Raw genomic sequence first — 23,192 nt, 5'->3', positions numbered from 1 at the left:
CCTGTGGAAGTTTACCATCATTACTCTTGTAAATGTCTGTATTAGTCATTTTCCTTTTGGTGATAATACTAAAGTACCTTACAGATACACTTTTAATCATAAATAAATGAAAATATTTAAACCACTGGGCCCTTTGTTTGCAGTCAGTTTCCCTCTGGGCAGTGATTTTGCTGAAGGTTCCTCACATCAGCTCTTGCAAAGGCAGCCTGGAGCTCAAGGCAAACTGTGAGGCCTCCTGAGGAAAAGGTCAAGTCCTTTCGCAGAGCCCACTGCCCAGCCACGACCCTACTTTCTGATCCTGGTTGTCCAAACTAGCCAAGATGACCCCCGAATGCTCAGGGCATGCTCCCCACAGGCTGCCATCTGGAGCCTGTCACCCGTCCCAGACTTCCACAGGGAGACCCCACTGACCACCCCTGGCCTCACTTTCCCCCTGACCTCCTATCACCTGTCACAGCTACCCTGCCCCCTTGTTTGTGGGGTGTCCTCCACTAGAACACCAGTTCTCAAGGGCAGGGGACTCTGTACCTCCAGCCTCTGGAACAGTAGCGCTCAAGTGTCCACACCCTCTGTCTTTACAGGTCTCAGCTGTGCCTGCCCTTGGCTGTGGCCCCTCCATCCAGCCTGATTCAAGTCCTCAGCACTAGAGCCTCCCCTCAGTCCTCCCACTCAAGGACCCTTCCCCATGAGCTGACTGGAAACACCCTCACCAACCATGTCCAAGACCACCAACCTCTCTGCACCACCAGGTACCCCCCCCACACCCCCCGCCCCAGCACACTATCCTCGAGTCCAGGGTCCGTCAACTCACTACAGGGGAAGGGGTCTGCTCTGCACAGGCCAGAAATAGCCAGGTGGGCACACCAACCAGAATGCATCCCCCAATGGGGCATCATGTTGAAATCAACCCTCTCCTGCTGGAAACGCTTGTATTGCAGATTGTTCTCAGCATTGAAAAAACACAGCACCATTTCCTGGAAAATCCACGTGATCTCCAGGACAGCAGGGAAATGGGGTAAGGAGGGTGTGTGCTTTATTTGTAATAAAGTCAACGTAGTAAATTACCCCCCACAATGCAAAAATAAACTCAAACAACACCAGTGGGTCTCAGGCGTGTATGTGGGCTTGCCAGAGGCAGACTTTTTCTAAGGTGAACTCATTTGGGGCCCAAAGCATCAGGGGCCTTCACCCAGATAAAGTAGATTCAGTTGCAGCAGGCCAGGTGCCTGGGGATGAGGAGAGCAGGCTGGAGAGACCTCTTGATGGAGACAGAAGAACCCTGGCTAGCTCTTCTCAAGCAGAAACAGAACACCAATTCCTCCCAGAACCTTGCCTTGGGCTCCTCTCTGCCAGCTCCTGGGCAGGACACAGTGTGCCCACCTGGAGGGGAACATTCCAGGCAAAGGCAGGAAACAATAAGGGAAGGTGGGCTGTGCAGGCAGAGGCCCGTCTTAGCAAAGAAGGGTGGATGTATTGTTGTTTTTTCTTTTTTAAAGAGAGAGTTGGAGGGGAATGAGAGAGAGAGAAACACAATGACTGGATGCCTCACACCAGTCAAAATGGGGGACTGGGGATCAAACCTGCAAAATACAACCACAAAGTCATATGGTCTTTATTTCAATGCCTTGGGCCTTAATGCAAAGAATAATGGACAAAGAAGGATTTTCTGCCATCAAGCTATCCTTTCTGAAGCACAGAAAGTTTGGGAATCCCACAGTATCGGTTAACTCTATGCAGACAGATCACAATTGTGCTTTCAAATCAACCCAGGCAGTGAATAGAACCAACAAAATTAAAGGTACAAAAACAAAATCACAATTACAAAAACATCATAGAGCAGTGTACAGCAATCAGTTTGTAACAATTCATCACAGCATAAGATGAGAACCACAATGTCCCTGAAAGATGTAGCACTTCTTAGCTGAGAATGGGGGATTTGGATGAATCCTGGGTCAGGTGCATTTCCTAGTCAGAGGGAACGGAATGAAGATCCTGCGAAGAGCTTGGAGTATTCCTAATTCACTTAAGCACAAGGGAGAACACAGAATTCCTTTTCCCTAAGCACGCAGGGGTGGTGACTGATGCACAGTGTTCAGGTGAACCAGGTAGTAGAGGTCACTTCAGCCACAAATACTCGCAGTGACATCAATGAGGTCGGAGTCCTTGGAAGTTAGCAAGTGCAATGCAGCTCCTTCAAACCTTGCTTGTACCTCAAACTTATGAGGAATTCTGTACAGTGTATGTTCAGATAAAAGGGGTTTATATTCAGGTAAATGGATTTAAGTCTCCTTCAGTGTTGTAGAGTGAGAAAGATAATACATCCCCGGCATATTTAAGGCTTTGCTCCAATGTGAACTCTCACGTCAAACAAGGCTGGGTTTGCAGCTAAAACACCAGTGTGAACTCTCTTGTGGATTAGGAGCTGATGGCTGGTCCTGAAAGCTTTCCCACATTCACTACACTCATAAGGTTTTTCACCAGTGTGAACTCTCTGGTGTAGAATAAGTGAATTCCTTTGCCGGAAGGACTTTCCACAATCACTACACTCATATGGCTTTTCTCCGGTATGAACTCTGTGGTGTTGAGTGAGGTTCCCCTTCAGTCTAAAGAACTTGCCACAATCACTACATTCAAAAGGTTTTTCACCAGTGTGAATTCTCTTGTGTTCAGAGAGGTAGCAGCTTCTGCTGAAAGACTTCCCACAATCACTACACTCATAGGGTTTTTCTCCAGTGTGAACTCTCTTGTGGTTAAGGAGCATAATATTGCTCATAAAAGAGTTCCCACAATCAGTACACTCATAGGGTTTTTCTCCAGTGTGAACTCTCTTGTGGTTAAGGAGGTTATTATTGCTGCTAAAAGATTTCCCACAATCAGTACACTCATAGGGTTTTTCTCCAGTGTGAACTCTCTTGTGGTTAAGGAGTGTATTATTGCTCCGAAAAAATTTCCCACAAACAGTACACTCATAGGGTTTTTCTCCAGTGTGAACTCTATTGTGGTAAAGGAGGTTATAATTGCTGCTAAAAGATTTCCCACAATCAGTACACCCATAGGGTTTTTCTCTAGTGTGAACACGGTGGTGTTCAGTGAGTTGAGAGCTTTGCCTAAAGGACTTTCCACAATCACTACATTGATATGGCTTTTCTCCACTGTGAACTCTCTTGTGGTTAAGGAGGTTACTATTGTTCCTAAAACATTTCCCACAGTCAGTACACTCATAGGGTTTTTCTCCAGTGTGAACACGGAGGTGTACAGCGAGTTGAGAGCTTTGCCTGAAGGACTTCCCACAATCACTACACTCATATGGCTTTTCTCCAGTGTGAACTCTCTTGTGGTTTAGGAGGTTACTATTGTTCCTAAAACATTTCCCACAGTCAGTACACTCATAGGGTTTTTCTCCACTGTGAACATGGTAGTGATCAGTGAGGTGAGACTTTTGCCTGTAGGACTTCCCACAATCAGTACACTCATATGGCTTTTCTCTAGGGTGAATTCTTCCAGTTCGAAGGAGGTTAAAGCTTCCTCTAAAAACTTTCCCACATTTGTTACTGTCATAGTTCACTTCTCCAGAGCAGGCACCCTGATGCTGAACAACGTTCTGGTTGTGGCTGCCAAATTTTTCATAGTTACAAGTGTGTGGAAGACTTTTTGCACCAAGATATTCCTGTGAAATCTCACTGCCACTGTGTGGCTCCTTAGTGTTCAGAGGCGCCTGGTGCTGGAGAAGCTCTGAGATTGCTGGGAAGACTTTCCCAACCTCCCTACTGGTTGAAGGCACCCAAGATAAATAGAAGCTGCACCTGGTCACAAATGAGGCCCTGTCCATGTCTTCTTTCCAGATCTTCTCTACACTGGAATCCCTCTGTGGCTGTTGAGGATTTGCACTGAAACAGGAGTCTCTCACACATGCATCAATGAAGAAGCCTTTCTGCTCAAAGTCCGCTGCTTGTGACTCAGTCAGGTGCAGAATATCTTTTAACATAGAGAAACAATGCTTACTCAGATGGATCCTCTGGGTTGCTGGAGCTGTCTTAGAAGCCCCGACCTGTGACTCAACTTGTACAGATATGCTCTGCTCAGGACAGAAGTCCTCATCATCCATTTTATGCCAACATCCTGAAAACAGAGAAATGAGGAGGAACTGAATGTTGACTGTGGTGACAGGGGAAGTTCCATTGGTAAAGTGGTTGCACATAATACATGGTTTCTCTGCAACTGTCTAAAAATAAGAGATATGCAGTAAGGATTAATAAGAAGCTGATGTGAAGGTCTGAGTCTCTGAAGGTCACAAAACAGGGAAGACCTCACCAGAAACATGACACACACATGACAAGGAAAACATGGAAGAGAAGATGTATCTCCAGCTAAGTCTTCTGCTAACAGTGCTCAGCAGGGCTGGTCTGCTGATGACCGGGGCAAGCTGTGTAGAAGGTTGGTTATGTCTTATTCCAAGTGAAATTTAATAAACGAGTAGCAGGGGTTTGAGGACTACTTAAGCATGCATGTGTACCTAAGAACACACGTGCAGGACCATGTAGCAGATACTGCAGAGGGAGCAGTGCAGAGGGAGAGGTGATGCAAAAAGATGACAAAGGTGAAGGTAGCCATAATGCAGGAAGTCACAGAAGAAATGCAAATCAGCAACGTATCAACTATGGGAAAGAGAAGGTAGAAATGGGGTGTAGCTATGGCACTTTCTCCTAAACACTGTTGGAATTTAGCTGGTTCCTGGTATCATCTAACCACCACCATTATGTCATACCTTCACCCCAGTTGTTACTCAATATGGCCACACCTCCTCTGAGACCATCTTGCATGTTCACCCTGTGAGGAAGCCAGGTTTCTCCCTGAATCGTCTACTATATCGATGCATAACCCCTAAATATTCCATGTAATAATGAAAGACACTGGAGGTGAGCAGTCACCTCTGGCTAAGAGCAATTTGCATGCAGTAGTACCGAGTTAAAGTAATATTACAAACAACAACTGAAGAAGGGTCTTACAAGAATAGCCCATGTAAGCGAAATAAGCCAGTCAATGAAAGAAAAATACCACATAATCTCACTCATTTATGGATAATAAAGACCATTATAAACTGATGAACAAAAATAGATACAGAGGCAGAGCAGCATTGAACAGACTGTCAAACTACAGTGGGAAGGCCAGGGAGAGTTTGGGGGCGGGAGTCGGGGGTAAGAGATCAACTGAAGGACTTGTATGCATGCATATAAGCATAACCAATGGACACAAGCCTCTGGGGTGTAGGGGAGGCTGGGGGAATGTCAAGGGGTGGGGGGGAAGGAGACATATGTAATACTTTTTGTAATACTTTAAGCAATAAAAAAAAAAGAAAAAAAAAGAATTAGGAAGTGAAAAAAAATAGCCCATGGTTCATGTAAGTGAAGAATATAACCTGGCACAGGCTGTCATAAAGCACCTTTCCCTATAGGAAGGGGGAAGAAATGAATAAATGTGGATATTGTCACCCTCCCAGGGAGAGGAAGAGTAAGGTGGGACCCATTAAACTGACTGTAAGACTCCCGATTCCAAGACACTTTCTGCACTTTTTGAGACAACGGGTATTAGGGATGTTCGTGGAGTCCATTGGTCAGGGGTCTCCACACAGCTGAGCACCGGAAGCCACAGCACATTTGACAAGACAGTGGCAGAAATTAGCAGAACTCGTGGTCTGACTATGGGAGAGAGCAAGCTATGTTTTGAGAATAAAGGAAGAAAGGACATCAGCTCATGACACTGAGACAATGTGAACATCTTACCTACAGATGAGACGAGTACAAAAACTTCCAGCATCACATCGCAGTACAGAAGTCTCTGAGCCTCATCAAGGAGCCCCCACTCCTCCTGAGAGAAGACAATGGCCACGTCCTCAAAGTTCATATCCTGTCATAATGGGGACAGTTCAGTCCATGATCAGTTTCTCTCCTAAGGCTTTAATTTCATCATACTTCCCATTCTCCATATCCATTTGCTCCCTGTACTCCCACATCACAGAAAATAGCAGGTCTTGTATCCACCAGGATCACTCTCACCTAATATTCCTACCTACACTATGTATTCTCACAGCAATAAAGGCAGATGCCCAGACTGATTATACCTGACCTCAGAGTCTCACATTTAAGGTCAATGTTACGGGTGTCACCAACATAGGGTACAGATAAATGTTGGCCATAAAGAGAGAAGTGAGGGATTTGACATTGGTCTTGTGGGGCAATATCCTTGTTGTCTAACAGATTCTCCTTCCAGGAACCCAGAAAACATGGCATCACTTGTCACCCTTTGCCCTACCTGTTCCACATAATTCTTTGTATCACACTTCTCTCATACAGCTTCATTCCAGAGTTACAACTTCAAAGATAACACATATATGCCATGTAGAAGACGGGTTGTTTTCTAATCCCCCCTTTTCAACATTCTAACTCACCTCCTCTATAATATATTTCTCTCTTACCCTTCTGCCTTCCAGAAGTCAGTAGAGACTTTCAAGCCCAGGTAACACTGATGTATGCTATCCCATTCCTATTGATCACTGTATCAGCCCAACAACAGGCAGATGTGCACCTATATGACACCTAAATTCTGGACCTGGCATGTAGCGCCACAACACCCGTCTTTTCAGGAATTACCCTAAATTCCCCATGTTGTATCATCCAGTTATCAGCAGAAATAGACTCAACCTCATTCCCTCTATGTCAATATCAGGGATCTGTGACCATGAATTCACACTCCCTCTCCAAGACCACATCACTCCTTCTCCCACATCTCTCTCACACCTGCACTCCTGTAGCCCCAGCTCCCATAGACATCTCCTTGGTTTTAGTCATTACTCAGCATGTGTGTTCCAGAGAATGCATGGCAAATTCAAACAGTATCATGTACTAACCTGACTCTGGATGCCCACACCCAAGACACAGCCTTCAGTTCTGCTATGAAGGCCTCCATCCCAAATTGTTTATTCCTTCTCACATATTGAGAACCACATCAGATCTCAGTTATCCAGAGTCCACCTCTACTGGTGCTGCACTTGGTGTCCCTTCTCCACTCATAGCCTTCAGTACTCAAGACCCACTGCCTATGGCTCTCAACCCCATGCCCTATGAGTCTCACAGATGCCCACTCCTGCCCATAAGCAAATCTACCAAACTGGATGCAACACACAAGGCTACACAAGGGGTAATAAGAAATCTTGGTGAGTGTTTAAGTAAATATGCACCGGCTACAGCCTCATCTTTTTGAATTACTCTTCTACCTCCAATAAAATAATATAAAAAGGTGATCTACAAATCCTCCCTGGTCCATACTCTTTATTATTTTAATTAGTGTTCATCTTGAACTACTCAGAATTCCAGATAGTCATGAACTTGTCTCTGAAATATCTGATAACCTAATAGGAAAATATAAAAGATTGTATATGACTAATGAACATTAATTTTCCCATTATGACTTCTCCATGTGAGTTGATGGTGCTTTCATACCATCAGGTACTAAATCCAAACCTTTACATCATCTCTGATTCTTACCTCTCTCTCCAATCCGCAAAATTAGAAAATCCTCGTGGCCACACCTAAAACCCTGACCCATAATGAAACTGCTTCTTCCACACCCACAACCACCATTGTTCTCCAGTTAGCATCACACTCACCAACACTATCACAGCAGCTTCCATCCTAGTCTTTCTACCACCGTCCTCACACCATACTGTGCATCATGCTGCAGTCACAGGGAGTCTAATGAGACATGGACAGATCACCTGCTCTACTAACCAATTACCCCAATGACCCCATCACCAGCAGAACAGAAACCCAAGTGGTCACAAAGCTCCTCTGGACTTGATTCCTGTCCCACTGATTCCAGTTCCTCTTTTTAAAAAATGGACACCTGCTCCGCCCTGAATCAGCTTAGTCTTCACTCCAAGCCTTTGCACATTCTGGAACCCATGCATGGAAGGACTTGTCACACACAATTCCACTGGCTGCCAAAATCAGGTGCCACTCATCTGACCCTTGACCTGGACTTAGGGTTCTGGGCTTCGTGTCTCATCAAGGTGCCCAGGTCCAGGGTCCCCCGAGAAGAGGGACTGGACAGCCCCAGGACCCCACTGTCTCAGAGGCCACGATAGTGTGAGGCCCTGACATAGCCCCACAGACCAGTCCCCTCAGCGGCTCTCACCTGCAGGAACCTGTGGGATCTAAAGGGCTGCTGAAGGCCTGGTACTCACCCCAGGACCCAGGGGCTCAGGCCCGAGGTCCAGGGACAGGGAGATGCCCCTCCCTCAGGGCTGGTCCTCAGGGCGCCTCCTGCTGGGTCGCTGTGTACACAGCCCCTCCTCCCGCCCTCACTGCCGCCCTCTCTCCTGGAGGCCGCTCCTCCTCTGGGCGTTTGGGGAACGTTTAGACCCGCATCTCAGCCTCATCCCTCTGCTGTTCACAACCTCCCACAGCCCCGTCGCCCTGAGCATGAAAGTAAAACTCCTCCCGGGAACCGGCTCTCATCCTCTTTGTCGCCTTTAGACACAAACCAGGCCTGGGTGTCCCTACCTCCCGACTCAGTCCCCCCATGGCCTCACCCGGGGGCACCGCAGGCCGTCGCCCTCCTCCCCCCTCACACCCCGGGTCCCCCACGAGGACTCACTGTGCTGGACGCTGCGCCCTGGGCTGCGGGAACCGAGCGGCGCCGGGAACAGAGGCTGGAGGGTTCAATGGGGTGACGCTGAGTGAACTCTGTCAGCGGAGAGGAGTCGGGGAGGCAAGGAGACCCCAATCCCGAAGGTTGCGGTTCAACAGGCTGAGACACACCCTGCACAGCCGGACGCTGCCTCCCACGTCTCCTCCTTCCCGCGATGGACTTACTGATGAAGTCCATGAGCCGGTGGGCAGCTTGAAGAAGTCAAAATGTCCGCCAGGAAGAGGACTCCGGAAGTTCCGCCCCAACCGGATGCGCTGGCATCAAAATGCCCTGCCTGGACGCATTGCTTCCTGGGTAATGTAGTTTTCTAAACCGCCCAGGAGAGGGCTAGCTTTCCAGCCTGGGAACTTGAGCAACAAGGTGTTGTAGGACTGCCAGTGGTTCTGAGGAAGAAGATGGGACAAGAGGCCTGGTTACTGGGACAGACTGACAGATCTCCCAGAGGAGGGGTGGGGAGAACTGGAAAAGATCCCCCCAAAAACATATACACAGGGGAAATGGGAGACATCTGTAATACCATCAACAATAAAAATACATTTAAAAAAAATATTTCACCAAGAAGATAGCTCAGATGGTGGGGCTCATGGTTGAGCGTCAACTTATGTAGGAGAAGGTCACGGTTGTATTCCTGGTCAAGGCACATACGTGGGTTGCGGTTTAATTCCCAGTGTAGGCGGGGACTTGCAGTAGGCAGCTAATCAGTGATTCTCTCTCATTATTAATGTTTCTATCTCTATCTCTTCATTCCTCTGTCTAAAATCAATATATATATATGCAGTATATATATGTATATATGTATATATACAGAAAAAAAATGCCATATATATATATATATATATATATATATATATATATATATTGCCTAAATGACCATTATTACCAGTGGACCAAATGACTGGTCCAGTCGCTATGACACACACTCACCACAGGGGACAAAAGCTAAACATAGGAGCTGCCCCCCGGGTGCAGTACACTCCCACAGCCAACCTCCTGTGGCCAGCCAACCTCCCATGGTCTCTCCCCCTGGAATGGGTGAAATGGCCCTGTTTGGGATTGTCAGCCAGGCCAAGGGGTCCCAACCATGCACTAATTCATGGACCAGGCCTTTAATAAACATATATATATAATCTCGTTGTGGCTTGATATCCAGCAGGAGGCGTGCAGGGGAGCCAATCAGTGATTCTTTGTCATCATTGACATTTCTATCCCTCTCCCTCTCCCTTACCCTCTGAAATCAATAAAAATATATTAAAAACATGTATATACATATATTCATAGCCCATGGACACAGACAATAATGTGGTAAGCTCCTACAAGCAATGGGGGCAGGATAGAGGGAGGCAAAGGGGGAGCGGGCAGAGAGAACATGGGGGACATCTGTAATTGATTCAAAAATTAAAAACAATAGTGCACCCGGAAGGTGTGGCTCAATCAATGGGTTTGGACCCATGAAGCAAGAGATCACTGGTTCGAGTCCTGGTAGGGCACATGCCCAGTTTGGGGGCTTGATTCCAGTAGGGGGTATGCAGGAGGCAGCCGATCAATGATCTCATCTTTGATGTTTCTCCCTCTTCCTCTCCAAGAAACAATTAAAAACATTTTTTAAAAAAGGAATAGTGTTAAGATTGAATTGGCTCACCCTAGCTAGTTTGGCTCAGTGGATAGAGCACCAGCCTGTGGACCGAAGGGTCCTGAGTTTGATTCTGGTCAAGGTCATGTGTGTGGGTTTCAGGCTAGATCCCAGGCCCTGGTTAGCACAACTGTGGGAGTCAACCAGTTAATGTGTCTCTCTCACATGGATTTTTTTAAAGTATATTTTTATTGATTTCAGAGAGGAAGGGTGAGGGAGATACAAACATCCTTGATGAGAGAAAATCATTAAATTGGATCCCTCCCTCACACCCCCTACTGGGAATGGAGCCCACAACCAGGGCATGTGCCCTCCACAGGAATTGAACCCGGGACCCTTCAATCTACAGGCCAATGCTCTACCCACTGAGCCAAACCAGTTAAGGCTCATGGATGTTTTAGAAAGAGAAAAAGAAAAACAAGATTGAATTGACTCAACAACACCAAAGTGAGTGTGGGCCATCAGGTTTTCTCCCAAACCATGTAAGCAAAACCATGCCTTGGTCTGTCTTTATAGAGGGTGTCCCTGGCATAACTGTGGGAAAAGGAAACAGCCTGGAGGGGTTGGCCTCAGGTTGCCCTGTAGTGTTTGATTTTTGACTTCATGAAGAAAAGATTGCACAGCATGAGTTCAGAAGATTTTGAGAGTATGTTTATTGAAGCTGGGGATAGTGAAAACAGGTAGGTATCAGGATAGAATGAGCAAAAGCAGAGCAGGGCTCCTATGGCTCTAAGAACATTGTGGGAAATAAGGGAGCCAAAGCGGGGCTGCGGTTAGCTCACTGGACATTCAGAGAAAAGGTGGCCTTGAGTGCAGGTTCATGGGCTCAGGGATGAGCTGCTGCTGCTCATTGCTGCTCTGGTTGCAGGTCAGGTGGGGACCCTTAAAAGTTTTGGTGACCCAGCTGGCGTGGCTCAGTGGTTGAGCACTGACCTATGAACCAGGAGGTCATGGTTCAATTCCCTTTCAGGACACATGCCTAGGTTGCATGGTAAATTCCCAGTGGGGTAGGGGGAAATGGAAGACGCAGTTAATCAGTGATTCTCTCTCATCATCAATGTTTCTATCTCTTCCTCTCCTTTCCCCTCTGAAGTCAATAAAAATATATTTTTAAAAATAAAGTATTTTTGAAATATACAGCTTTACTTTGTTGATTTTTTTATAGATTGCACACTAATGTTCTATCAAATTGTTTGTTTTTTAGGCACTTGACTGGTAGAGTTCAGGTGTTCTAATGTATGAACTATTCACAGTCGATGGGGAGAAGAATTCCTGATCTGAGCTCTCTAGTTGAGTCTTCCCAAAATAAAATGAATGTGTTGTTACCTAAAAGGAATGAATCACATTTCTGTAATTAGGTTGATGGGGAAAAAAAATTTAGAAATGTGGATAGACAATAATAGAATTAAGTGGTTAATTTTTTAAAAAATATATTTTATTTTTTTTTACAGAGAGGAAGGAAGAGGGATAGAGAGCCAGAAACATCAATCGGCTGCCTCCTGCACACCCCCTACCGGGGATGTGCCCGCAACCAAGGTACATGTGCCCTTGAGTGGAATCGAACCCGGGACCCTTGAGTTCGCAGGCCAATGCTCTATCCACTGAGCCAAACTGGCCAAGGCTAAGTGGTTACTTTTCATTTATAATCATATAGGAACTGTGTGTTGAACAAAAGCTCACCTAAACAGACATTTATTTCCAGGACCCACATCAGTGGAGCGACTGTGGAACTGAGAGGAATAGACTCAGCTCTCAAACCCAGTACAGACTCTTAGCCCCATCCCTTCCATCCAAGTCCCATACCTGTCAACAGGTGCACTCCTCCCACCAGGCCAGACTGTACCATCAGACACTGACACAACGTGTACAAGATTGGGGCAGTTTGCGGTTTATGTTGTGTTCTCCTCTGATTTTCCACTATGGGGTTGGTGCTTCTGCCAGTACAGTGACCTGCTGATGACAGTAACTTGCTTAGCTCAGCGGCTTGAGTGGGCACCACTTAAAGCCCTCAAAACAGACAGGGCCTGCCCAGACAGTGCTGATGCCTAGGTTGTGGGCTCCATCCCCAGGTGTGGCCTGTGGGAGGCAGCGAATCCATGATTCTCTCTCATTGATGTTTCTATCTCTCCCTCTTCCTTCTACTCTGAGAAAAATAAAATTTTATGTGTGTGTGTGTGTGTGTGTGTGTGTGTGTGTGTGTATTTATTTAGAAAAATAGATAGGCATGACTGCTGTGTTGCTTTTCTCTGAGGAGGGATGTAGGTGGATGTCTGTTGCAAAAAGGGTCTCTGCTGGTGTTTAGGGTGTGAGTTGAGCTGTGATTTGAAAGTCCATACGGGCTTTCTGAGGCAAGTTAAGCCTGCTAAGGGGCCACAGAGCTGCCTGGCATAATATCACTTGCTTTACAGCCCTGTGCTATGGGTCACTTTGCTCACACACCACTCAGAGTCCTCAGGTGTCTTCATCACATTCTAGGTCACTGGGTCAGCATGTCTTTTAGTGGCTGTAGATCACCCGGCTGGGCCATGTGTTGGAGTCATTTCTGTGAAGCTGTGTTTTTAGAAGTGAGCAGTGCATGGGGGCCCTTCATCTTGGGGGAATGAGGGTAGATGCATAGGAACAGGGCCTGCCCAGAGGGTGCCCTGGGGCGCATCCTCTCCCCTCCCCTCTTCCTGAACTAGGACCATGGACACCTCCCAGAAGTGCCTGGAGGAACTGCTGGGGGAGAACATGGCCCTTGAGGTTTCACAGGTTCAGAGGATGAACCAGCCCCACAATCTGAGCTGGGAGCTGGAGCAGCTGCCAGATTGTAGGCAGCAGCCCCTGGTGCCTGGGAGCCAGCCTGGCTGCAGCTTCTCCCTCAACAAGGGAGCTGAGCCCTTCGCTCTGTATCTCCTGGGTCAGCCCATCCTCACCCAAGTCAATACGGTTTTATTCAGGGGCCATTTGGGACTGTTCCATTGCCATTCTCCCCAAGGCGAACATGAATGGTCTGGCAGCCTTGAAGTCAAGACATGAACTACAAAGTTAGTGTTGCCAGTTTTCTCAGCTCCCATGTAGACAGTCCCAGGAGCTTCCAGATGACAGCACGCTGGCACTCAGAGGATGTCTTAGATTTGTCCACAGGGGATTGAAAGCTCTGCATGGCAGGAGCCTTCCCCAGTGGTCACTGACCTCCATTATAACAGTAGCCTGGGCATGATTTCCTCCATTCCTGTCATAATCGGCCAGATGGGTGGAGTCTGCTCTCTGTCTCCCTGGGCAGGGGTTGCTAACTGTCTGCTTCTCGGGCCTCTCCTTCTCCCTCTCATGTTTGGGACCCTACTAGCACCCAGTCAAGGTGTGCAGTTGGCCAGGGGAATGTGGGTGGAGTGGCAGGTGGTGCAGCAGGGAGCCTGGGCACCCAGCAAACAGGAAGCCAGACCCTGTGCTCAGCACCAGCAGGCGTGCACCTGAGAGTGCAGGGAAGGTGTTCTTAGGACTCTGCAGAGCACAGGAGGGCCTTGGGCTGGTTTGGGGAGGGGCTGCATTTCCAATTCTGACCAACATTCCTAAGCATCATGGAGAGGCTGCTGAAAGCAGTTGGATATTTCTTCTCTTCAAGGGATCCCATCAGCTTCAAACCTAGTCAGTTCATTGAACTGTGAATCTGGGTGAGAAGTTAGTTCTTTCTGTGGTTGGGTGTCCTGGCACTCCTGGGGCTCGGGATGGGTAAAACGGGAATCCCTGCTCTGGGAGTTCAGGGTCATGGGCAGGACACTGCCCCCTGGTGGAGTACATGAGTGGTGCGGTGGCAGGGACCCTCTCAGACTAAATATTTGTCAGAGACCAGGGTGGCTGGGGGGTTTGGAAAGCCCCCCTGATGCGGACACTCCATGTAGTTTGTGAGCCCTTGCAGGCCAGTGCCCGGGACATCTTGGTGTTCCCACGCCTGGTGCTTAGCTGGCAGCCCAGGAACAAAGTGTGCAGGAACTTTTGCGTGGATGGTGTGGTGGGTTCTTGATTTATAAAGACTCGGCTTTGAGTCCTAGTTCCTCCACCTGCTGTCCAGGCGGCCTCGTTTAAAACTCGGTTTCTTGCCCTAACCGGTTTGGCTCAGTGGATGGAGCGTCGGCCTGCGGACTGAGGGGTCCCAGGTTCGATTGCAGCCAAGGGAATGTACCTTGGTTGCGGGCACATCCCCAGTGGGGAGTGTGCAGGAGGCAGCTGATCGATGTTTCTCTCTCATTGATGCTTCTAACTCTCTATTCCTCTCCCTTCCTCTCTGTAAAATATCAATAAAATATATTTAAAAAATATTAAAACTCAGTTTTCTTATTTGCAAAATGGGGGCAACGAAGCTGCCTCGCAGGATTGCTGTGTGTGTCTCATGAGAGGAGACAATGAAGCTCTACGCCGCCCTGGCCCACAGGGCGCCAGCAGAGGATGGCTGTCCTCGCGCCTTGGTCTATTAAAAACATTCGCCCTAACCAGTTTGGCTCAGCGGATAGAGCATCAGCCTGCGGACTGAAGGGTCCCAGGTTTGATTCCGGTCAAGGGCATGTACCTTGGTTGCGGGCACATCCCTAGTGGGGGGTGTGCAGGAGGCAGCTGATGGATGTTTCTCTCTCATCAATGTTTCTAACTCTCTATCCCTCTCCCTTGCTCTCTGTAAAAAATGAATAAAAAATACATTGTAAAAAAGTATCTCAGTTAGTGATGTTTTAAAAAAAACAAAACAAAAACAAACATTCATTGCTCTGGCTCTGGGGTTCTCATAAGCATAGTACCCAGGAGAGAACCATTGGCTGTTTTCTCCATAAATGGTTGTATCATCATGAGAGCCTGTGGGGCGCTGGCCTTTAGGGTAAAGAGGCTGGTCATCGGGTCCGCTGCTGCCCTTGAAGGTCCCTCACCCTTACTTCCCAGGAGTGCAGCGCCCTGGTGTGAGGTATTGAGAGTCAGGAGGTGGGTGGTGGTGAGTGCAGGTCAGTGGGAATGTATCAAATGCCATAGAACTGTAAGCTGGAAAATCGTTAAAACGGTGAACTCTGTGTTGTATATATTTCACCCCAATTTTCTCCAAATATATATTTTTATTGATTTCAGAGAGGAAGAGGGAGGGACAGAGAGAGAAGCATCAGTGATGAGAATCATTGATTGGCTGCCCCCTGCATTCCCCCTACTAGGGATAAAGCCTGCAACCTGGGCATTGCACCATGACTTCCTGACTCATGGGTCAATGCTCAACCACTGAGCCTTGCTGATCAGGTTCACCCCAATTTTTAAAAGTATTATTTTGAAAGCGAAGGCTACAAAGGTACCATTTGAATGAGCACAGGTTGTGACTTAGTGGAGTTGTAGGCGGTTAGTGTCCTTTGTAGCCTTGTCAGGATGCTTCTTTGGCATGATTTCATGTGTTAAGAGCATGCGTGTTTGTGTGTGGTAAGCCCTGTGCTGGAGTTGGGGCCACAACAGTTCATTTGATCCCCTGCTGAGCTCCCTGTTGCTTAGGGTCTTCAGTCTGTTCCAGCTTCTGGGTCTGTGCCACTGTCCTTGGTGGGTGATGAGAAGGTCCAGTGTGATGTGTTGTCATGAAAGGCTGCATCCCCTCCAGGTCCTTCCAGCCCCGAGGGGGTGAATAGAAAGCTGGTGGGGTGCAGCCCTCGGAGCAGTGCAGTGTGAGGAGGCTCCCAGGGCTGAGGATGTGGCCCTCGAGGGACAGGTGAGGGAGCACCCTGACCCCTCATACATTCCTTTACCTACAGTCACGCCCCTGCTGGTAGCAGAAAGGGCCGGGAACTCCCATTCATTTCGGGTCTGTGCTCCCCTTTCTGTTCTGCATTCAAGCTGCTTAAAACCAAGGGAAGAAATCTGCCTTTTTCTGTGTTTACTTTATGTTTTTATCTTGTTTAGACTTTTTCAAGGAATTTAGATGTCTCATTCTTTCTTCAATGCAATTGGGAAACTGCAAGATGAAATCTCCACCCGAAGGACCTTGCCTGGGGATGGCAGTACTGGGGACACGCACCCCAGAGTCTCTCACACCCGCAGACATACTGGTCAATGATCATGCCTGCCACACCCCCAGCTGAGCCCCATGGACACCACCCTCCCCCACTCTGAGGGCTGGCACAGACCACGCCATCACTTTGCCATCTATGTGAGTCTCTGAAATCCTTGAATAGACAGTCGGTTAGAATTAGTAAAAAGTGGTTCCACCGTTTTGCATTGGCACCTCCACAGAAACCTGCTTTCTGAATGATAGCTTTGCTGGATAAAGTAATCTTGGTGGTAAGTTCAAACAGCAGAATGTACTAACCTGACTCTCCTTGCTCCACAGCCAAGGCACAGCCTTCAGTTCTGCTATCAAGGCCTCCCTCCCAAATTGCTTTTTCCTTCAACCTCACCTATTGAGAATCACAACAGATCTCAGTTATCCAGAGCCCAACTCTACTGGTGCTGCACTTGATGTCCTTTCTCCACTCACAGCCTTCAGTACTCAAGCCTCACTGCCTATGGTCCTCTACCCCATGCCCAGTGATTCTCACCGATGCCCACCTATGCCCATCAGCAAATCAACCAAACTGGATGCAATAAACCAGGCCACACAAAGGGTCACAAGAAATCCTGATGAGTGTTTAAGAAGTAAATATGCACCAGCCACAGTCTCACCTTTTTTGAATTACTCTTCCACCTCCAATTAATAAAAGAAAAGGTGATCTACACTGTACCCTGCCCCATAGTCTTTACTATTTTTTTAAGTAGTCGTCATCTTTTTTTTTTTAAGTATATTTTATTGACTTTTTACAGAGAGGAAGGGAGAGGGATAGAGAGCTAGAAACATCGATCAGCTGCCTCCTGCACACTCCCCACTGGGGATGTGCCCGCAACCCAGGTACATGCCCTTGACTGGAATCGAACCTGGGACCCTTCAGTCCGCAGGCTGATGCTCTATCCACTGAGCCAAACCAGTCAGGGCAGTAGTAGTGATCTTGAACTACTCCTCAGAGTTCCAGATGGTCATGAACTGGTCTCTGATACCAGTTCTCTGATACCATATCTCATATCCGAATAGGAAAAAATAAAAGATTTTATATTTCTCATGAACATTACTTTTCCCACTATGACTTTCTACATCTCATTTGATGGTGCTTTCATACCTTCAGGTGCTAAATCCAAACCTTTACATCATCGCTGATTCTCCAATTCTTTTTTTTTTTAATCAGGAATGTACAAATGTATTTTTATTCAAAAATACAAAATAAATTATCTCTAGGCATGGACAATGACAGCAGTAAATCATTGTATGTTGTCAACTGAAACCAGTTGGTTAGAGTGATTTTCTTGAACATCAGCCAGCCTTTTCTTCAGTCACTTCCTTCAGACTTCTCTGAAGTTATAGGTGAGGAGATGCCCTGAGCTTCCTCTCAGTCCTCAGTAATGATGGTAAAGCACTATTCCAGGGCTAGAACATGCTGCCTCCCATCCCTCTTCCCATGCCACCCATCCCACCCATACCAAGGTCCTTCTCCTCTTTGGGAATTTCTGTGACCACAACTTCAGCTGTTGTTAACAGAGAAGCCATGCCACCAGCATCCAGTAAAGCAGTTCCTACAACCTTAGTTGGATCAATGATTCCTTTTTCCATCATATTCACAAAATCTCCAAGCATGGCATCATAACCAATTTCTGAGGAACTTTGCATAATTTTCTCAACTATAAACAATCCCTCAACACTGGCATTCTTAGCAATGGTCATTGCAGGAATTTTTAGTGCTTTCTTAATAATTTCTATACCAATTTTTTGATTTTCATTAGTTGGAGTTAATGAGTCCAAGGCTGGAATGCACTGAAGCAGGGCACAGCCCCCTCCCAGAACAATGCCTTCCTCCACAGCAGTTCGGGTAGCACTGAGGCCATCTGTGACTCTGTCTTTTTCATTCACTTCGATATCACTTGTCCCACCAACCTTCAGCACAGCTACCCTATCTGAGAGTTTGGCCAGGCGTTAATTTAGTTTTTCCTTTTCATATTCACTAGTTGTGGTATCTAACTGCTCGATGATCTCTTTTTTTAAAAATTAAATCTTTATTGTTCAGATTATTACAGTTGTTCCTTTTTTTCCCCCCATAGCTCCCCTCCACCCGTTTCCCACACCCCCTCTGCCCTTACCCCCCCCCCCATTGTCCTCATCCATAGGTGCACAATTTTTGTTCAGTCTCTTCCTGCATCCCCCACACCCTTTCTCCCCCAAGAATAGGCAGTCCACTCCCTTTCTATGCCCCTGATTCTATTATAATCACCAGTTTATTCGGTTCATCAGATTATTTATTCACTTGATTTTTAGATTTACTTGTTGATAGATATGTATTTGTTGTTCATAGTTTGTATCTTTACCATTTTTTTCTTCTTCCTCTTCTTAAAGGATACCTTTCAGCATTTCATATAATACTGGTATAGTGGTGATGAACTCCTTTAGCTTTTTCTTACCTGTGAAGCTCTTTATCTGACCTTCAATTCTGAATGGTAGCTTTGCTGGATAAAGTAGTCTTGGTTGTAGGTTCTTGGCATTCACCACTTTGAATATTTCTTGCCACTCCCTTTTGGCCTGCAAAATTTCTGTTGAGAAATCAGCTGACAGTCGTATGGGTACTCCCTTGTAGGTAACTGACTGTCTTTTTCTTGCTGCTTTTAAGATTCTCTCTTTGTCTTTTGCTCTTGACATTTTAATTATGATGTGTCTTGGTGTGGTCCTCTTTGGATTCCTTTTGTTTGGGGTTCTATGCGCTTCCGGGACTTGTAAGTCTATTTCTTTCACCAGGTAGGGGAAGTTTTCTGTCATTATTTCTTCAAATAGGTTTTCATTATCTTGCTCTCTCTCATCTTCTGGTACCCCTATAATTCTGATGTTGGTGCGTTTGAAGCTGTCCCAGAGGCTCCTTAAACTATCTTCGTATTTTTGGATTCTTTTTTCATTTTGCTTTTCTGGTTGGGTGTTTTTTGCTTCTTCATATTTCAAATCTTTGACTTGATTTTTGTGATCCTCTAGTCTGCTGTTGGGGGTCTGTATAATATTCTTTATTTCAATCAGTGTATGCTTAATTTCTAGTTGGTCCTTTACCACAACCTCGAGGGTCTCATTAGATTTCTTGAGGGTCTCATTAAGTTTATCAGCGGTTTCTAGAAAATTCTTGAAAAGCCTTAAAAGTGTGGTTTTGAACTCTATATCCAGTAGTTTGCTTTCCTCCATTTCTGTCATTTGTGTCCTGTTTCTTTGTCTCCGCATTTTTTTATGCTTCACTGTGTCGATAGAGTGTCTTTCTGTACTAGGTGTCCTATAGGGCCCAGTAGCTCAGCCTCCCCAATTACCTGAGGTAGACACTCTTGGTGCACCCCCTTGTGGGCTTTGTGCACAGTCTTGTTGTAGTTAAGCTTTGATTGTTGTAGGTAACACTGGGAGGAATTGATCTCTAGGACAATTGGCTGTGAGAATCAGCTGTGTCTGCAGTGGGAGAACTTCTGTGCTGAAGACACCCCTCCGGGGCAAGACTTGCTTCAATGGGGCTTTGGTGCTCACTGAGTCTGCCTCCTGAGTGTGTCCTTTATGAATCCGAGGAGCTGAAATCTGGATGGTCCCACTCTGACCACCGGGCACAGTGGCTCCTGGATCTCTAAGGAGGTGCTAATCTAGCCTCTGCCTGAGGCTATCCAGCAGGAGCCAGCTGTAATGCAATGCAAGTTGTCCTGGAGCCTTGGGCCAGCTGCAGTTTGTTAGGTAATTATCAGATTGCAAAGGGCCAGGCCTTTCATATGCAAAAGCCTCCGTGGCTTGGGCAGGGCAGGGTCCCAGGGGATCAACAGGGCAGAGCGAGCAGTTATGGCTGCTCTCAGTCCTGCCCCCAGAGGCCCTGCTTCTCAGTGTCCTGGCAATCACTGCAAGCACCCCCGAGAGAATGCTGCCCTCGAGTTCTGACCGATGCCAGACAGTCCAGTTTCTCCCGTATGAGTCTGGGTCCCCAGAGACTCACCAGGAACTGGAGCTCAGAGCTTGAGACTCCCTCCCAATTGAAAAAGACAACCATGTCCTCAGACGCCAACCCTCTCCGCATGCGCCTCTGTACCTCTGTATTTTACTTCCGCACCACACCTCCTCTGAGTCTCAGTATGCTTTTCTCTTTCCTTCTAGTTGTAGAATTTCCACTCAGCCAGCCTTCCTGTGGTTCTGGATGATGTCCGTTTCGTCTTTTAGTTGTATTTTTGAAGTGGTTGTGCGAGGCAGCAATCTCCACGGTTTACCTATGCCACCATCTTGGTTTCTCCCTCGATGATTTCTTGAATACGTTTTTCAATCTGAGCCTTGTCACCTTTTCCCTTCAAGAGCATGGCGTTGTCATCTTTGGTCACAACGAACTCTCCAACTTTTCTGAAGTCATGAGGCTGAATGTCTTCTAGGTTGAGAGTCAATCCTTCTTCTCCCAACACAGCACCAACAGCAGCAATAGTCATGTCTTTAAGCTGGTTCTTCCTATTGTCCCCAAAACCTGAAGCTTTGACTGCTACAACCTGAAGACCATCTTTTAGCCTATTCAAAACCAGTGTACTGAGAGCGTCTCCATCAACATCTTCAGCAATTATGACCAGGAGCTTGTGGTGAGCATTGGCAATTTCAAGAGCAGTTACGAAGGACTGAACACTAGAAATTTTCTTTTCACTCAACAGAACGTATACATCTTGGAATTCCCATTTCTGACCTTTTGCTGTATTAATAAAGTATTGAGAAATATAACCTTGATCAAACTTCATGCCTTCAGTAATTTCTAATTCATCATTCAGTGTTTTTCCATCCTTTACAGTGATGACGCCTTTCCTTCCAACCTTTTTCATTGCATCAGAAATTATGTTGCCAATTTCTTTGTCTCCATTTGCAGAAATTGTAGCAACCTGAGCTATTTCTTCAGGGGTTGTCACAGATGGCTTCTTAATTTCAGAAATTACAGCATCAACAGCTAACATCACACCTCTCCTGATTTCCACTGGATTGGCACCTTTGCTGATCTTCTCAAAGCCTTCCTTGGCAATGGAGCATACCAGCACAGTAGCTGTGGTGGTGTAATCCCCAGCCTCTTCATTTATATTATTGGCAACATCCTGAACAAGTTTAGCGCCAATATTTTTATATTTATCTTTTAAGTCGATGGACTTTACAAGGGTCACACCATCTTTTGTTACTTTGGGACTTCCCCATCTCTGTTCAATAATCACTGTTCTTCCCTTTGGCCCCATAGTAATGGCTACAGCATCAGCTAAAAGGTCGACACTTTGAAGCATTAAGGCTCCAGCCTCTGCACGGAATTTTAAATCTTTGGCATAAGCACGAGTGAGATGAGGAGCCAGTGCCCTGGACACAGGCCTCATCTGGCAAAGGACTGTGTGTAAGCGAAGCATTTCTGCCAGGCAGCGGCAGGGCGTGCGGGTGGCAAGGTGGATGTTGGCGGCGAGTGAGGGCTAATCGCTGATTCTTACCTCTCTCTCCAATGCTGAAAATAAGAAAATCCAAGTTGCTACACCTAAATCATTAATCCATAACGCAACTGCTTTTTCCACATCCATAACCACCACTCTGCTCCAGTTACCATCACACTCACCAACACTATCAGAGCAGCTTCCGTCCTGGGCTTCCTACCACCATCCTCACACCCACATTGTGCATCATGCTGCAGTCACAGGGCGTCTAATGAGACCTGGGACAGGTCACCTGCTCTACTGCTCCAATTACCCCAATGATCCCATCACCAGCAGAACAGAAACCCAAGTGGTCACAAAGCTCCTCTGGACTTGATTCCTGTCCCACTGTTTGCAGTTCCTAGTTTTAAAAAATGGACACCTGTTCTTCCCTGAATCAGCTTAGTCTTCACTTCAAGCCTTTGCACATTCTGGAACCTATGCATGGAAGGACCTGTCACACACAATTCCACTGGTTGCCAAAATCAGGTGCCACTGTTATGACCCTTGACCTGGACTTAGGGTTCTGGGTGTAATGCCCAGATTTCAGGATCCCCAAGAAAGCACACCAGGGAGCCAGTCATGTCCGATGCAAAAGCATAAGAGTCTTTATTAAAGCCTGGGCTTGGCTCCCCTACCCTCCTTACTGATGCAGCAGCAAGTGGTAGAGAGAGAGAACTCTGTGTGGAGAGAGGTTTTATAGGGGGGTTGGAGTAAGGGGAGGAGAAAGGACTGTGGGCCCTGCCAATTGGGCAGGCACAAGTCGGTGTCTTGTTACACAGGATGTGGTCATATCTATGGCGACTTCCCTTGATTGTCATTGGTTAGTTTAAAGAAGTCCTGGGTGTGCCTAGCAGAGGTTTGGGCTTCCGGGAAGAAGCCTTGCCGAGCACATGGCCAAGGTAAGATGGAGGGCGTAGCCCTACCCTGGGGCAAGATGGAGGGCGTAGCCCTTACCCTGGGGCAAGATGGAGGGCATAGTCCTCGCCCTTTCATTCCCCCCTTTGTCTTGGAACTTCCGGCTCAATCATGAGACGGACTGCATTTGTATTCCACCATAGCTAGAGGCCCCTACTGGGCACACAGAACTATCAACTGAACTATCCCTATATGCTTAACAAATGGTCCGGTGGAAGGGAAAGAAACCATTTTAGCTTTAACAACTTCTATTGAAATAGGATTTTTCTTCTTAAAATTCCTCCATGGCTATCAAAAAACCAAATTAAGATTAATTTATCTACTGTATTCAATTTGGCCTGATGTTTGCAAAAACACAACAAGAATGGTAACCGACCACCTTTGATGGAATCTCATGGTTGAATCTTAATGTGCCCCGTAGGGCCAGGAAGCCAAGCCATCCAGCTGCCATCAG

At 46.8% G+C, this 23,192-nt stretch overlaps 2 protein-coding genes across 2 annotated transcripts; both read right to left on the bottom strand.

Annotated features, from left to right (window-relative positions):
* Positions 1-1,594: 1,594 nt before the first annotated feature.
* Positions 1,595-8,790, bottom strand: LOC138998330 (zinc finger protein 551-like). The gene is made up of 3 exons (XM_070400402.1): positions 8,653-8,790; positions 5,781-5,904; positions 1,595-4,119 (listed from the first exon to the last, which is right to left on the bottom strand). The coding sequence occupies exons 2-3, from the start codon at positions 5,899-5,901 to the stop codon at positions 2,333-2,335; spliced, it is 1,908 nt and encodes a 635-aa protein (XP_070256503.1). The 5' UTR covers positions 5,902-5,904; positions 8,653-8,790; the 3' UTR covers positions 1,595-2,332.
* An 8,993-nt stretch (positions 8,791-17,783) lies between these two features.
* Positions 17,784-21,763, bottom strand: LOC138998353 (60 kDa heat shock protein, mitochondrial-like). The gene is given in 2 exon segments (XM_070400427.1): positions 17,784-18,374; positions 20,624-21,763. Coding segments are annotated over 2 exon segments (1,731 nt in total).
* Between the last annotated feature and the right edge of the window lie 1,429 nt (positions 21,764-23,192).

This window comes from Myotis yumanensis, unplaced genomic scaffold (genome assembly GCF_028538775.1).
Source record: "Myotis yumanensis isolate MYYU_CA2020_CCGP unplaced genomic scaffold, mMyoYum1.0.hap1 SCAF_20, whole genome shotgun sequence".
NCBI lineage: Eukaryota > Metazoa > Chordata > Mammalia > Chiroptera > Vespertilionidae > Myotis > Myotis yumanensis.
Note: the sequence above shows the minus strand (reverse complement) of the source record. Positions and strands in the feature narration are given on the sequence as shown.